We start from the raw sequence: 18,092 nt of genomic DNA, 5'->3' as shown, positions 1-18,092 counted from the left end.
AGAGTTGGAATAGTCTGCGTGTAAAGATGGACTCGTGTACAGTAATGTCCCGCTGTGGTCTCATTTAGCCACATCTTAGCGGCCATCATTGACTTCGAGCCAAATGGAATGGAAGTTATTTCTGGGTTTTAGGACTAATTCCTGCAGCACTCTTTAATCTGATGATACATAATAGCCTGACAGTCACAGGGGACATCCACCTATCTTCGCGAAATGACTCGTATGGCTGTCATAATTTGAGACATTCGGTCCGATAAAATTGGCGAAGCCTAGATGAGACGCAAGACTAATTCATTTCAGTCAAGTTAGCTGGGTGCTAAACTGGAAGTTTAGTCGGCGGAGGTGTCCAGCGCGCACACTCCGTGGGCCCCTCCACGCGGAAGACTGGGATGGTTATATAGCCAGGAAGTCGTGACATTCATGGGTTTTCACAGGAATGAACGGGGGTCAGCCTCCAACGCTGTCTCCGGGTTTTAATGTAACTTCCTTGGCTACTTGTGATTCTGTCATAGAACTGATTGTGATTCCGACACAACCAACAGGCTCTGTGGATGTTTTGTTTTTTTGTTTTTGTTTTGAATGAATTGTCTACATGAAAAATGTTCTCATTATGACATTATATCTAAATACTTCCTCCACCACTGCAATTAGCATTTGCTGGCATCAGGCACAGTATGGGTGTTTGTGTGTGTGTGTGTGGGTGGGTGGGTTTTTGGCAATCATGGGAGCTGATTCCTGTATCTACGCCCCTGTCTGGGGCCCCTAATTGCGTCTATTGAGTCTCCTCATTTAAAATAGCCTGACTGCACCTTTTTTTTTTTCCCCCTAGCTGTGCACCCAGGGCGCAGTGCTCAGCTCAGCCCTCACACGCTGTCAGAGAGCTGTCGGCCGGGACTGGGGGTAGGCTATCTCCGAAATAATCTGCCCACGCGTTAAGCTGCTTTATCCCCGCCAAGCCTCAGCCGGACAGACACTGCTGCAGCTCCGCTACAGCTCAGACTCAGGTCGGCATCACAGTGGGAGAGAAGAAAAAAGTGAAACAGGCTGCGGGGGACAAGTTTGAGAAATCTTTTCCAGAGCGAGGGGAAGAGTGTGTGTGTGTGTGTGTGTGTGCGTGTGCGTGTGCTCGGTGTGCAGCACGCATGGAGACCTGACTGGACCCTGACGCGCAGACCTGACGCTCAACCTGCCGCCGCGCGTTCAGTGTGGGAGGCAGGAGCCACAGAACAAAGTCCACACCGGGAATTTAACCACAGCGAGAAGCTGGCACCGGAGGTCTGGGCATGGACAACACTGGATTTTGGATATTCCTGATAACAACTTGTCTCTTTCCAGGTAGGCTGCTCTGCTTTATTTTAGCACCTGATTCAATGATCGTGATGGTGATGAGACACTGGGTGATATGCGTCCAGAAGAAAGACATGATTGATTTCTCTGTGTGAAATGCGGTGCAACAAGAACAATATTCTAGGCATATGCATTGCACATGAAGTGTACAAATTAAACTGACCGAAACTCAGTCAGACATAATTGATTTTGTATTATACAAATAAACAGAGGAATGTTTTTACTACATTTTTACATTTTCATGTGTCATATCATATAATTGTTCCTTTAAATTATCCTAATTCATTATCATTCAAGTACAGGTAACACACTTTTAAAGGTTTACCACTTGAGGTGAATACTATCTGATAAGTCACTTGTGAAAAAGGGGTTTAGTTGTTGTTATTGATGAAATAATAATGTGCATCATTGTGTATATCTGTTATAAACTATTAATAAGAAAATTCCAATTTGCCAGACTGTGATATGAGTATATTTGGTGGATTTTTTCCCCAACCTTTCCAACCCAAGAGTTTTTACTTAGAACAAATGTATAACTGATCAATGAAGCGGAACTTCCAATCCGGATATTGATCTATTGACCTTCAAATGTGGCCATCAAACACTTGTGACAAGGATATTTAGTGGAGGCAGGATATTTTACAGTTTACCAATCAACTGAATTGTCTAAAATGACACCAATGAAATGGTAAACTTTACAAAGTTACCTCACGCATCTTTTTCTGCCTAACTACCACTCAAGTTTTTCACATCGAAAATATCAGACAGCATGAATGGCGACACCGATATGTTTGTGATAGGCCAATATCGGCTTATAATATCGGCTAACCAATATGAAGCATCAGTAATTTATCAAATTTAGGTCAATTTTCAACGTACTGTAGTCTGTCGGTTCATTAATTCTCCTGTTGTTAATGTTAGGATAAACAACGTAAAGGTGCATTATGTAAGAATTTTAGCAAAATTATCAACAGAAAGTGGGTAAATAGCAGTTTTGACATTACGACGTCCATGTATTGGGTTGCAGAGTTAGAATGCTAACCCGCTATCCCTTTTCCAACCCGGTCCAGTGTTCCTGTGCTCGCAGTACTTCCTCGGTGCCCCAAGCTCCCAGATCAAACTGCTAGCTGCACGGCTAACTGTGCCAAGCTAGCAGTAGTTAGTGATTACCCTGGTTAGCAGTTACTCGGGTTAACGGCAGTTAGCAGTTAGCAGTTAGCGTTTACTCTGGTGGGTTGTTGCCCGCAATTTGTTTTGAGTTTTGAATTTGACTTGTGGCCACTTCTAACGCATTGATGTCGCACTGACCCTTGCACATTTGTACGGATGTGGAAAGCATATCAGGCATCAGTGCTAGTTTTGCCTATTCAGTATAGCTTAGAGCATCAAACTCCTCTCATCTTCACATCCAAATGATTCAATCTCTGAAAATACACGACTTTACTTCTCACCAGAGCAGAACTCAAATCAGATGAATTTCATTTAGAGTGTGAAACTAAACTCGCCCGTTTTCAGCAGGTGCATTGGTGTAATCACGCTAAGATGTGGCAGCCTCTTGCAGATGGTATCCCCCGCATCTTACAGTCTTGTGTGTGTGTGTGTGTGTGTGTGTGTGTGTGTGTGTGTGTGTGTGTGTGTGTGTGCTTGAATGAATGGCATAACTCTTGCCTCATTGTAACAGGTGCAGCTGTGTGATCACACTAAGCTGAGGCCATACGTACAGCTGGCATCAGCTTTATGCCTGTAAGGGGGGGTGGGGGTGTCAGTCATACTACGTAATGACAAAAGCGATTGTGGCAACATATGGATGTGTTGAGCTGCTGTGACATCTGCTGTGATTGCTTTTTTCACTCCATGAGTGGTAACCCCACCCTCGTGCATGTTGAGCATTAATTTGCTGGTGTACATACATGTGCGTATGTGTTATTGCCGAGTGTGAGGCCATGCCATGTGTGTAGGATTGTCATGTTGAAGGACAGGGCAGTGGATTAGAGCTGCACGGGGAGCAGGAAGGGTGTAACAACATGATCGCTGCCAAGTCCCAGTCTGCTGCCTGTTGTTGCAGTGTATCTGTATTCTCCCGGCTGGTGTAGACTCAGACAGCCTCCGCAGGTCTGTCAGCCTCTGCCGGTCTGCCCCAGCAGTGCTGTCACTGGAAGCCACTGATGTCATTTATTTTTTCCCCCCCACTTCACAAGAATAAAAGTTTGCAATCCGCCACAGTCGAAAGACACCGAAAAGGCTGACTGAGACTGACAGGCAGGCCGGCGTTCTCTTGATTTTTCGCATAATCCACAGTCCACAGCTGGAACACACAGACACGACCCCACAGAAATAATCCAGCACAAACACACAACCCTTCTGTCCTCTCCCTCTTTTGTTTCTTCCTCTCTCTGCACCCACATCTTCAGAATCAGTCGTCCCCCCCCCCCCCCCCGGAAGCATTGTTGTTTGTCTCTCAGTCCCTTCATCTTCCTCCACGGACATTTTCTTCATTTCTGTCCGTCTCCTGTCTCTCTCCCTCTCTCTCTCTCTCTGGGTTTTTTTTTTTCGTTCTCCTCTCATGTCCCCAAAACACAGATGCAGCAGCAACAGTCATCATAATCCTGTGAGCTGCCCGCTGAACACCAGCCAAGTGCACACTCCACGCTCCTGCAGTGCAACAGAGATTACACACCCACACAAACACGCACACTCGTACCCGAGCGTGTGTGTGTGTGTGTGTGTGTGTGTGTGTGTGTGTGCACAGATCTCAATCAGCAACAATGAGAGATTACAATCGATTCAGGGGGGAAATGAGAAGAGGTGAAGTGTCTTCTCCATTTAAATCAGGCAGAAACAGAACGGAGCGTGCATAATCTGGCAAAGCGGAGGTCCAAAAGTCCGTTTCTGTTGTCGGTAAAGTTGGTCTTTGCTGTCACGCAGTCCAATCTTTTGACTCCGGGCGATTCAATGTGAAATAACCGCCTTGTCGGGTATATAATCGTTTCTCAGACCTCTGTCACTTCCAGGCAACATGTGGTTAAGCTTTAGTTTGAGCAGTATGTGTGGTTTTCGTTGTGTGTGTGTCAGTTGGTCTTAACTCTGGTTCCCCCTGCATTGTAAGTCACAGGGCCAAAGACACAAACACAGTGTGTAATCCCCGATCAATCACAGATTTGATGGCCTAAAGATTAAACAGTTAATCTGTCCACTCCTCTTTCTCTCCCTCTCTCTGTGCTTCATTTTCTCGATCATCGCAGTACTTTAGTTGTTTGAGTTTTTTTGTTGTTTTTTGTGCCCGTGGCCTTCTGGTAGTTAAGTGAGCGAGGCTGAAGGTAGATGTAGTTTGTTCAGCCTTGAGATGTTGCAGCTCAATGTGATAATGGTTCTTAACAGCACCACTGCACATAATGAAGTCAGCCTTGTGTTTTTAGTCTTAGACACAGGCTTATAAATACCTGAAATACTGACTATGTGCCAATATGACATATCTAAATTTTCTCTCTGCTTTCTTTTCCAATTTCCTATAATAGTGTGGCAAAGCAGGGACTTTATAAATAAAGGTTTGGACTTTTTATGGAAGCCTGTACGGGACTCAATTCAAATTCAAATTGGCCTCAAGGCCCCAGCACTGTTCCTGGAGGCTTACTTATAGCTGCTGTACATGGCAGCCAACAGCGTCTTGGCATTATCATTGTAGGCGTGTTAATATGCCAATATGAGAATTTAGCTGAAAGCTCGCACAGCCTCACAGAGCTAACTAGCTAGCTGTTACACAGCCCTTGATATATTATAAGGTGCCATTCGAAGGAGGTTGTTCCGAGGATGAAAGTGTTTACATGACTGCGTTACAGTGGACACAATTCAAAGGGCGCCCCTGTTTAAATAAAGGTTAAAATAAAGAAAATGATAATTTCTGTTTTATTTAGCCAATGACCAAAAAAAAATCTGTAAAGTCTTTATTTGATAATGTGAAGAAATAATGCTGCTTTCTGTTAATTCTCCTATCTCTTTTCTGGATTACAGCCAAACCTTCCACCGTCTCTCTGATGAACACACACGGGAAAAGTAAAAAAAAAAAAAAAGGCTTGTCACATAATGAGTATGAGGCAGAAAGAAGGAGGATATCCACACAGGATATAAAGGAAAAGCCCAGCACCACACTGCCATGCTCTTGCTGTTCACTCAAGTGTGAAACAATATTGCTATTGTTTTTGTAACATTCCCATGGTCGTCTCTCGCCTGCGTGCTGCTGCTGTTTATGGATCATTGTCATGCGGACTGGTGAGGTCATTTCCCATAGTTTGAACAAAAGAAGAATGCGAATGGACACATGGTGGGAAAGATGTGGAGCTGACGCAATGTGAAAGTGTGTTTGTGTGTGTGTTTAGCAGACAGGTAGGCACTCTTTTTTTTTTTTTTACACACACCTAAAGCCCCTAATCAGCTCAGCCACAGAGCGCGGGGATGTGTGTGTGTGTGTGTGTGTTTCTTTGTACTTATCACACAGTGAGTAACCAGAATTTTTTTTTTTTTACCAAACAAAACATTTTCAGTGAGTGAGGACATGTTTGTCGATCCTCTTCACTTCGAAGGGTTGTTTGAGGTTTAAAGGAACAGTTCATTCAAAAGTGTGAACTCCATCATTATCTACTCGCCCCTATGTCGACTGAAAGTCAGGTGAAGTAGGTGGCCCACAAAAGATTTCTGGAGCTTCACAAGCAAAACAGCGTTGCGGCCTTCTCATGAACAGCAAGTAGAAGTAAATGGGGATTTGTTTCAAAATGTAATAAAACAAATGAATTGGCCCCATACTGCTTGTCAGGCATAATCAAAGTCTCAAGAGGCCCTAAGATCCATTTTTTTTAATATTGAAATCTTTACTGTAGCTGCTCAGCTATCAGCATTAGCGTGCACCCAGTCTGAAGTGAATGCATGAGCTCGACTGGTGGTGGCAATGATGACAATGATGATTAACATGATTGCTGTTATTATAATGTGAAATTATTTTATAATTTCTTTGCTGTTGTTGTTGTCGTCATGGCCGTTACATGTCATTATATTTATCATGACTACTTTAATTATGTCTAACAAGTGGGATGATGGATGGGAACATAGGAATCATGTTTTTGTTTTTTTTCTTTTCTCTCGCTCTTCTGGCATTTCTTCATTTGTCTTTGACTGGTGCATGTCTTTTTGTTGTGTCGGATAATTTTTTCACTGTTCGAAAAAGAACTAAGCTAAGAAAATAGATAAAAACAGCTCACCAACTGTGATGGTTTAGGTGAGAGTAATCGGCCTCAGGTGTCAAAGCGTGGGGAGGGGGTTAGACACAAGTGAAAGGCATTTCATCCATTGGAGTTACAGTAAAACGATCCTCTTACAGATATTGAATGCATATAATCACAAGAGGCTATTTGGGTAAATGACGAAAGGCATGGAAAGTGTTTTAAATCTTAGATGTAAAAAAAAAAAATAGCCACAGTGAAGAGAGTTGATCGCTGAAGCAACCAACGCTGTTGTACTCTCAACTCACAAACCTTGCTAAAAGCTGGAATCAACCACCAGCAACCTTACACAGAGATAAACAAAACAATTATGTTGGTCTGAAATGATACACCATCGCAAGAATGTTTGGAAAGAGAAGGATGTTTTTCTCTGCACCTTTCTGATTTGTCTACATAAAAATGTTATCAATATGAACTTTGTATGAGTTTTTACTTTCTTATAGGTATTGAGGTTTACAAGAGACCCGCATACACACATTTGTGAGGACTGAATCCACAATAATTCAGCAAAAACAGGTTGTAATTGTGAGCTGCCCATACATAGCACCGCAAATGGACCATGAATGATCTGATGCGGATGCACTTTAATATCCTAAATGCTGTAATCTGCTTGCCCTGCTGGCCTTCTTCCCTCCCAGTGACCCCCCCCCCCCCCCCACAGACCCACCCGACCAACCACACACACACACACACACACACACACACACACACAATGATTTATAAAAGTGGGCGTGTGGGGCACACTGAACTTTTGCTCCTATTTAAATCTATTAAACTCAATAACATAACAAAACACACATATGGCCCAGGTCTTAGTTGACATCACGTGAGGATGTTGGTCATATTTTTGATGGCGGATGTCAGCGGGGCAGATCTGTTCACATTCCCAAGCTGTTCTGTGTATGTTTGCGTGCAAGGGACATGCACAAATGTACCATATACATATTAAATTGCTTTTCTGTGCATTCATATGAAAAGGCAAGACCAAACAAATCTATTTAAGTAGGGAATTAGCGTACTCTCTCATCATCATAATTTGATTGAGGCCTTGTTCTTATGATCTCTCTGGTTATGGTAAGTGCTAACAGGCTAAGTGCTCTATCATAGGCAACTGGACGTGTTTCAGCTTCTTGAAGACGTTTCACCTCTCGTCCAAGAGGCTTCTCCGAGAAACTGAAGCACGTCCAGTTGCCTCCAATACAGTATCACAGTATTATGAGCTGGATGACTGAGAACCTTCATCAACACTTACCGGCTGTGTCTTTTTTCTGTGTCCCATAAGATTCAGTCTGCCATCTGTTGAACTTGAATTCTTATGAGTTCCTCTTCTTGGTGAGGATCAAAACATCAACATATTCTTTCAAAATAGTCAGAATTCACAGGCTTTTCTCAAGTGGTCTGTCTGTATCTGTCAGTCTTGGTCTGATTTATGGAATGAGCGTATGAACACATCTGCTTGCTCAGTGCTTAGAGAGATTTGAGAATTTGCACAGACCTTGATTCTTCACTGTGTTTGAGAACTGTTTGGCCTTCAGTTCTCGGACAGGCTTAGCCTGTGGTTGACCTTTATTCAGCTCACTTGTTAAGGATTCTTACATGAGAATCAAGTCTCTCCTCCCGCCCTACCGATCAGCTCAGATCAGAAAAGTGAATCTGATTGAGCTTAAAGTTATAGAAAACTGTTGAATCTCTAATGTTGGTCTGTTTTGTTGTCACAATACTAATGTTAGGGCAAGTTTCTTTATCAGCAGATTTATCATTTTGAGTGAGGGGACAAATCAAGTTTGGGTAATTCTGCATACAGTAACAGTGTTAAGTTAATTCGTTCATTGGGCTAAAGACTTTTTGTATGGTATCTCTCTCAAAGAATCACTACTATTAAACAAGAGACCCAGCAAAACAATGATAAAAGATATGAGGAAACTAGAATGGCACTCAGATGGCACTCAAAATGTCGAAAATAATTCCTGAATCCGTCACCACCACCTCTGTCATCATCCACACCAAAAGTTAGTGGGGTCAGTTCTGGGCTGAGGCCCCCCGAGTCTCCTCCTTTGTGGAAACCGTTTGAACGTTTCGTTCAGACAAACCAACCAACCAACCAACCAACCAACCAACCAACCAACCAACGCATAGACAATCCAATATACATAAACCCAACAGGTAACAATTGATCCAGGGATAACAGCTATGCAAAAAAGAGGATTGGACCTGACATTGACCCCCGTGGGCACACCACACATTAAGCTTTGTCTAAGCCTATCAGTAAAGCAGCTATAGGATGTACAGACAGTTCTTATGGGAAGTCTAGTTCAATATAGATAACTGGTTAAACAAGAGGCTAATGGTGTTAAAAATATTATTTGTAATTCTTCACCCGTCAGCCCCGGGTGATTTTCATTTGTTGCCTCTCTGATGGAGACCAAACCAGAACACAGATGGACCGATCAATATTCCTCCATTAATAACGCGGAAATATTGGACAACATGATGAGCCATGAACGATGTCACCTCATAACATCTATTTTTAAAGAAAAAATACAATACAATATGTAATGGATGGAAATCCCCCCCTGGTTATGCATGGGTTACAGTCACACTGCAATACAGCGTCATAGTCATATTTTTAAAAAATGTCAATTTTCCTCTGGTTTGTAGCCTTCAGTGTTTGAAAGAGTTAAAACTAACCAGCTGATGGTGACTTTAGTAGCATCTGATATGGCTGTTTGCATGAAGACATTTAACCAGAAATTTTTGGTTCTTTGTCACACACATATTGCTCTATATTTGCAACCAATATGAAGCTCTTTTTGTGTGACCAGACAAGTTTTAGTTAAAGAGGAAGCTGCATTTTGTTTGTGGAGCCAACGTGTAAAGTCGATTGTATGCAGCAAAGCTTTTATTTTAGCATCACAAGGGCGTATTTACCAGGTTTCAAGTTAAAGTCCCATGGAAAAAGTGTCATTAAAAGGGATATTTGGCAGTGGATGGAATGTTTGAGTGCATTTCCATCTCTTCAGCACTTACGCTATTGAACTTCTGCCACGGTAAGAGGAAGAAAGGATTTTCAATGGGTTACCAGTAAAATATAAAAGGATTGATTCATAAAGTTTGCAGTGATGAAGAAATTTTGATGGTAAGTCATTTGACATTTTAATCAAAGATGGCTGATAGATCCTGACTGAGGTACAATGAGGTGTATGTTGCGTGTGTAACTATGTGTGTATGAGAATGAGAGCAGCCATTGTTTGAGCTGTTTTGTTTAGCGTAGCATCATTGTTCTTTATTCTGCATCATGAATAAAGAACAATGAGAGGTTTCACTCTTTATGAATGTGACAATTTAGTGGGAGTACTGTATTGAGATCCTTTACTTAAGTGCTAATAACGCACTGTAAAATTACTCCATACCTCATTACTCCTGCCTTGAAAATCTTACTTAAAGGTGCAATACATGAGAATTGGCTTCCTTGATTTCGTACACCCAAGGGGGCAATATATCACCAGAGTAACTTACAACTGCTGTTAACTGTATTCTGCATATAACTTCATGCCTGCAGCTACTTTTAGCTTGTTAGCTCAATTCGCTGTGCAGCTAGCGGGACTACCAGGGGAGTGTCGGTATTTCCATCACTAGCGCAGGAGCTTCAGTGCCAGAGGCTAGCTGGTTAGCATGCTAACTGCAGTAGATATCTCTTCTCCACAACACATAAATGTTTTATTTATACTACGTGAACACTTCTTCACTTTCTGTCGATCATTTTTGTTAATTTTTCAATGCTTTGAATTAAAATCGTTACATATCGCATCCCTTAAGTTCAAGAATCTAGGTATGAGCAGAGAAATGTCTTTACATATTAAAAGTACTTATGCAGATACATGTCCCTTGTGACTGTTATACAATTATACATAGATCACACTGTAACAAAAAGGTACCTTAAGATTTCATGTTAGGATGTTACATTGGTGAAAGTGAAAGTCACCCATATGAATAATACTTGAATAAAAATACACGTAAATGCAAATCTCTTATTTGTATCTATATAGTGTACTTTAAAGGTTGGACGATTATTGGATCAAATAATCAGAATTTACTGATTATTAGAATATATTTTTTTTAAAATGTACCACTTTGGCTTCAACTCAGCCAGTAATCTGCAAAGTAAAAATAAACTAATGTTGAAAGATCAAATTGAATGTAAATAATTTGCCTCCAAAACATATTAATGATTTTGTACTGGACTACAACTAATGATTATTTTTCTTATGCATTAATCTAATCTAATTGAATGAGGGAGTGTATTGAAGAACATTTACTCAAGTATTGTGCTTATGAACTGTTTTGTGGTATTTGTACTTTACTTCCACTCTCTTATTTGTTTTATAACTTTAATTACTGGTTACTTTTACATTTACATTTAAGGCTTGAAAATAATGTTAGATTCTTATCACGATATGTTTACTTTTAGTCAAGTATGACTTTTGGTAACTTTAACAACCCTACTTGATTATTACTTCCATCAATCGATTGATTGTTTGAAATATGCAGTCACAATAACACAGAACCCCACGTGGCATCTTCACAATGCTCGTTTTTGTGCAGGCATTAGTCCAGACCTCTAAATTATAAAATAAAAAACTATTTAAAACAATACAACATAAAAGGCAACAATTTAATGAACTAATCATTTCATCTGAATTGTAAAGTTTGTGTATTTTTTCATTCAAAAGTCTTAACTTGGAAACAAGTAAGTAAACCTGGTCAAATAATAATGTTCAAGACAATGAGTTAGTAAGTAAGTAAGTAAGAATAAACTAGAGTAAACTTCTGTCTGTATGACAAACACAAGGAAACAAACGTGACTTGTGTACACTGAGGAAGTGGGTGTGTGTCTGCTGTGGATTTGTTAAAGGGATCAGTAAGTCAGTGGGAACAGTAACCAAACAAATCGTGCTTATTTATACTTCACTCTAATCCAAAACCTTTGACCCCAGCTCACCTCTCACGCTACTGAAATACCTTTGACAGCTCAGCTCACTTTATCAGCTCAGCATGCTGTGCTGACTGTGAACCGCTTAGACTATGCCAGTCTGACGCTGCCAACATGTGCATATTTGTGGGCGTGTCCACCCAGGATAGCTGAAGGTATGCAGCAGCATCTTTTTTTTTTTTTTTTTTTAATGTCTTGTGATTCTCCTCCAGGTATAAATGGCCAGACGGTGGAAATGGATGATGGGAAGTCAGGGTATGTTGGCTCAAAGGTGGATCTCCGCTGTCGGTTCATCAACAGCTCCCCGCCTGTCAAAATCTCCCAGGTATTCAGTCGTCCGCCAAATATGAAATACACAAAAATCTCAAAAGCAAATACCTTTCGTGCCCAAAGCACATCTTCCAAATACAAGGTAGATGATATCAAACAACCAACGATAAACCAAGTCTACTAAAAGATGAAAAACAATCTGAGCTGGAGGGAGGGAGCAACAGAATTATCACCCAAATCTGCAGCTCCCTTCGGCTTTGCAGAGCCTTAGGATAATTTTTTTGGCCACAGCAGGCGGCTGTTTTCAAGTAAAAAGCTCTCAAACTCAGCGTACACCACCTGCTCAGCACCAAAAAGCAGAGAGACAGTTAGCAAAGAGCTGGTGAATATACTGGAGCATTAAGCAGCTAAAGAGATGGATATTTCCCTCAGGAGTCTGTGGGGATCAAAACGAGACAATAAAAATGAAAAATGTGAATTACTGAACTTGTTCCTGCTGCCCCCAGCTGGCCAAACAAAGAAAGTGTTAGCTCTTTTTACAAAGTAGGAGAGACCAAGTGAACACCAGCAGATATTTGCAGGAGAAACCAGATTCCCTTTACACGTGTGATTTGGGTTTCTAAGAGAATAAGCAATGCAATGAGGAGGAATGATGGGACAATAACTGAATGTGTCTAAATACAATCCAAAGTACTAAATCCAATGACTCTTTCTTTACTACTAACTCTTGCTTTACTAAGCCTTATCGTGAGTTTCAGCTCTTTGTTGAGCTGAAACAGAGCGAGGGAGTTGAATGAGGCGACGTCATCTTTGCCCTAAGCAGTAAACCAAACAGGGCGACACCACAAATTTATGGCCTCACCTCAGAGTCCATCACCAAGCACGAGACCCACATCAAGCAAATGAGCACCGATAATTTGATCTATCGCAGTGTTTCGTCAGCACAATGCTAAAACAGCAGACATTTCCCACAGGAGCTGGTTGAGACCAAAAACAGAGCTAAAACAGAGTGAATGGATCTGCGTTCGCCAGGTGATCACTAACACAACTCCAAAATAAATATGTGTTGCTTTGTGACATCTGGATGTGTAAACTTAAAACACTGAAGATGTGTCAGCGACGTTAAAACAGTCAAAAGAACCAAGCTTGTGTGGTTGGGGAGAAATCTGACTAGGTTATTTCAGGGCATATTAACATCTTCTGCCTTAACCTGACATCTACAAAACCTCCTTATTAGAGAAAAATATCAGTCTCTGTCAACAGAAGCTATATTTCACATGTAGGACTTCTACAACCATGAATCATGTATGACAGATACTCAGATACATCGTTCTTTCTCAAGGTGACATGGCAGAAACTGGTGAACGGCACAAAGCAGAACGTGGCGATCGCCAACCCCTCCCTCGGCGTGTCCGTGGCCCCGCCCTACAGGGACCGCGTCACCTTCAAGAACGCAGCGGTGAGGCGACGGACTCCGACTCTTGAGGACACCACCATCACCTTCTCCTCCCTCCGCCTGTCTGACGAGTCCACCTACATCTGCGAATACACCACGTTCCCCGCTGGGAACCGAGAGAACACTGTAAACCTCACCGTCTACGGTAAGACAGATGTTAGAGTGTGAAGTTGCAGCTGTGAGCCACACACTTCACCAAAAACTCTGAGCAATTGATTCAGTAGTGGTCTCTTTTATAGGAGTAGTTCAGGATTCTTTTTTTGACAAACAAATTACTGTTTCCAAGTTTAAGATTCAGCTTTCACACATTCAAAAATAACGTTTCATATTGTCTGAATGTACAAATGTTGTTATTGTGATGAGAAAATGAATAGAAATGTTTTTCTGGAAAAAATGACAGAAAAGCGGAACATTGCACTTGTATGTTATATATTAATGTTACCCGACAATGTGAAAGTGTAATACTTAGAATAATTATAAGAATAATAACAAGTAAAACAAGTATAAAGTGCTTGTCCCAAATGTATCCAGCAATGACCAAACCAGACAGAGTGCAAATGTGACCAAACAAAACATGAATAAAACTTTTCTGCCTGAGTGACACAGAAAGATTTTCATCAGCAACGGCGGCTGTTTAACAATCAAGATAATAGCTCCCGTGATCCCTCACTACCTGTAATTTGTTTTGATTGAGAGCCCCCTAATGAGTGAAATTACAGAGTGTGCCTTCAAAAACAACTCCAGATCAACTCAGTGCTTTTGATTTTCGATTTTCACTCTCTCAGTTCGCCCGACGACTCAGATGAGCCTGTCCACGCCAACGCTGGTGGCTCGTTCATCCAATCTGAAAACACCGGTGGCCACCTGCATCTCTGCTAATGGAAAACCACCCGGCACCATCAGGTGTGTATGTGTGTGTGTGTGTGTTTTCATGTGTGCTTAACCACAATTCAGCCGACGCATCTTCTGTGCCGCGAGACTGATTCCTGGTTGATGTGCGCAGGTGGGAGACGAGGGTGCCGGGAGAAGTGACCACTCGAGAATACAGAAACTCAGACGGGACGTTCACCGTTCAGAGTGACTACATTTTGGTGCCCAGCAAAGATACACACAAGGAGACACTCACCTGTGTCACCAGCTACAACGAGGAGGTCTTCACTGACAGCGTCACCCTCGATATTCAGTGTAAGTCTCACACGCATGTACATACCTATAAATGTCAAATGAGGTGAACGAGCTCAATTGGAAGCTAATTTTCTGTTTTTTTTTTTTACTTGCCCGTGTGTGCACCAGATGAGCCAGATGTTTCTGTGGATGGGTTTGATGGAAACTGGTACCTGAACCGAGAGAACGTCCAGCTGAGCTGCCAAGCTGATGCCAACCCAGCCGTCTCTCTGTATCAATGGAGACTGTGAGTGCAACGCTGCGTGTGTTTCGCCTCGTGTGATTCACGTCACAAACATCTGGTCTCTGTTCATGAATTATGTGGAGAGTCTATTCTTCCCAACATACACATATATCTTTACACAACACAGTATGGTATTAAGGGATAAGCTCACCAAACAACTAACAGATGGAGAGCTGGCTGATGTTTCAAAGTCCACACAACATTTCTGGAGTTTCACACCAAAACAGCGTTTCAGCATTTTCCTAAACAACTGAAGTAGATGGGGTGAAAAACAATGCTGGCGTAATCCAGGTCATCCTAAAATCAGAGAATTTCTCCCTCAAACAAGTCAACAAGGGAAGTGCACATCAGGGTCACTAACAAAAGCCACTGTGTCTTTAAATTCAAACTATTCACATGTAGAAAATGTTCACAACTTGTGTTGACTCCCAAGTTTCATTTCATGTTTATGCTGCAGGGTTAATGGCTCCATACCGAGCAGCGCTGAGATCCGAGACAACGTCCTCACCTTCAAAGGGCCGGTCACATATGACGTGCAGGGCACCTATGTGTGTGATGCCACCAACAGCATCGGGACACGGTCAGCCTCTGTGGAGGTCAGCATTATAGGTACGTCTGCCTGGAGTCTGGGCTCATTTCATTTGAGGATAAGAGCAAAGTGGAAGGAAAGGAACGATTTGGCTGAAGTTTGTTGTTGATTGTCTGTGTGTGTGTGTGTGTGTGTGTGTGTGTGTGTGTGTGTGTGTGTGTGTGTGTTTGTGTGTGTATTTTCCCTCTAGAAAAGCCACTACCACAGATTGCAACAGGTGATGTCATCAGCGTAGTTGCCTTACTACTGGCTGCTGGAGTGCTCATGGGCATCACTATCACGGTCCTCGTGCTCAAAATAAGAAGCAGAAAAGACGACTCCTCGTACGTAAACAGTCCGTTATCCCTCCATCTCTTTGATTTGGCGTGCTTGTTAAAGGTGCACTATGTAGTTTTTGGGAAGCTATATTAATACTTGGAGAAAGAGCTTCATTGACTGACTTTTTTTAATGCCTAAACAGACTAAGTAAACAAACTGTCTTCAGTCTCATGAATAAATAAACTGAATAAAGACACTTTCATACCATTAACTTTGTTTATATGTGGCGGACCCTGCCGCCTCTCTAGCTGCAAACATTCTTCTGGGGACTGGGATTATTCAGTAATGGAAACATTAAATATTTCTGAGTTTATTTCATTATCTGGTAATATTAACAAATTCTGTTACGTTAAAATTCTGAGTTTGAACTTCTTCTCTTCATCCTGAATCCCCACTAACCATCTTTTATCCTCTTTGATCAGAAGTGACTCTCCGTCCAGAAAACTGTCCCAGCCCATAAGGAAAAGACCAGGAGATGACATCCAGGTAACGTATTGACGTGTTTGCACTTTACATATGACATGTTCAAAGGGGTTTTTCCTCAGATTTAGTGGTCGATGGTCTCAGTTAGTTCAGGTCAGTTCTCTACCTTGCTGGAAAAACCAGGATATACCAGCACCAAAACACGACATACGCTATATGCCCGAGTGGGGCAGTAACTTGGGGCAGAATGGCAATTCATCAGATTATGTGCAGCTTCTTCTGGAGCTACATGAGGCTTCATTTAGTCTATGAAATGTCAGGAAATGGTGAAACCTGTTGATCAGTTGTGTGATCATGTCCTCAATTGTCTTGTTTTGTCCACAACACAGTGATATTAAGTTTACTGCCAGAGTTTTTAATGTTTATTTTGTAAAGAATTCTTCAGACTGATTCATCAATTAGCAAAATAGGTTGAGGATGAATTTTAAGGTTGACAACTAATCCGTAGAGCGCTACATTCATCGTTACTCACCAAAGTCCATTGTGTTTATTGTACCTTTGGGGTCATAACAATGTATTTCCTTATAGCCGTCTTCTTCTAATTCTATTTGATGCAATGCTGCCTTTCCTGGCACGTTACTGCCACCTGTTGATCGGGTTGTGAACAAGAACCCCCTCATGAAAACCTCATACAAACATGGTTGCATTTTGTATTTTGTGCGTACCAGTCTCTGTAACATGCCTCTCATTTCTCCACAGCACTCAGGACGGTTTTACGAAGAGCTCCCGAACACAGCGGACTACGTGAGCTACAGACTGGCCTGCAACAAAGAGGACTACCCGGAGCCCTACTCCCCTCCCATCAACCCTCCTCTCTCATTTCTGCCTCAACACCCGTACCCCTCCTCACAGCCAACCAGCGGCAGCAGCACCACCACCACGTCAAAAAACACCTTCTCCCCTCCTTCACACACCACGGCCATCTTTAAATACCCATCGGTACAGGGCCTGTCTTCTCCTCCCCCGGGAGTGGCGGCGTACACTTTTCCCAAAGAGCAGTACGTCTGAACCTTGTTACAAACTCAGAACCCATTTCGAACCAGAACCCTTCCCCAAGAGGAGGCTGTTGTTAAACCGTGGACTACCAGGCAGTGTCTCTGCACTGTTCTGCACCGTTGTGGATGACTCTGGAAGTCAAAGGACATGCAGCTCGTGTTTTTGGACTCGACGTTCAGTTTCGAAAAAAACGCTTTCTCTCTTGCGTCCGGTCTTTAATTGTGTTATCTGTTCTTTGAAAAAAAGGGAAAATTGTTGAACACACACTTCATATGTTTGCCAGTGAGTTTTAGTTTTAGAATGGCGGAAGGTCAAGTTAACGATGATTTGACTGTCATAGGAAATATTTATATTGCATGGATGTATTACATTTGATTGGAAACACGCCTGCTACTGAATGGATAGGATTATCTCTTGATGTCCAGTGTGGTTGACCCCTTATTTTATCCTCTATGTTATAATTTTGTAAAAAAAAAAAAGAAAAAAAAGAAAGAGGAACCAGAAACAGTATTATACTGTCCTACCTTATCAGCAATGCCCATTCTCTTTATCCCGCGTCATCCTCACTGACAATCCCTTTACTGAGGAACAGCGGATCTGACCTTTTGAGTTTACCTCCTGATCTGATGTAAGACTTTTACCGTGCTTGTATTTTCTATCGTTTATGTTTTTTTCTTTGCAAAGGAACAAAAAAAAAAAAAAAAGAGAACATTTTTATTTACTGAAGACATTTTGTCGATTTATGAAACTGTTGATGTTTTTATTCGTGGTATCTGTGGGTTTTAGTATTCATTGACGCTGGTTGTTGGATGAGCCTTGAATTTTTAGCATTTCAATAAAAATCTTCAAGTCTGCACACTCCTCTCCTCAATACCGAGTTATTCTCAAACCTGCACGATGTACTGTGACGTATATCAGCTTAATACTTCACGTTTCACAGTTTGCTTTGTATATACTGTTAACAT

At 41.8% G+C, this 18,092-nt stretch overlaps 1 protein-coding gene across 1 annotated transcript; it reads left to right on the top strand.

The window, feature by feature from the left end:
- The first annotated feature begins 877 nt into the window (after positions 1-877).
- Positions 878-17,983, top strand: LOC119030747 (nectin-1-like). The gene is made up of 10 exons (XM_037118568.1): positions 878-1,335; positions 11,820-11,932; positions 13,220-13,478; positions 14,119-14,236; positions 14,337-14,518; positions 14,627-14,744; positions 15,199-15,350; positions 15,521-15,653; positions 16,071-16,134; positions 16,831-17,983. The coding sequence occupies exons 1-10, from the start codon at positions 1,284-1,286 to the stop codon at positions 17,137-17,139; spliced, it is 1,500 nt and encodes a 499-aa protein (XP_036974463.1). The 5' UTR covers positions 878-1,283; the 3' UTR covers positions 17,140-17,983.
- The last annotated feature ends 109 nt before the right edge of the window (positions 17,984-18,092 follow it).

Source organism: Acanthopagrus latus, chromosome 13 (assembly GCF_904848185.1).
Source record: "Acanthopagrus latus isolate v.2019 chromosome 13, fAcaLat1.1, whole genome shotgun sequence".
NCBI lineage: Eukaryota > Metazoa > Chordata > Actinopteri > Spariformes > Sparidae > Acanthopagrus > Acanthopagrus latus.
Note: the sequence above shows the minus strand (reverse complement) of the source record. Positions and strands in the feature narration are given on the sequence as shown.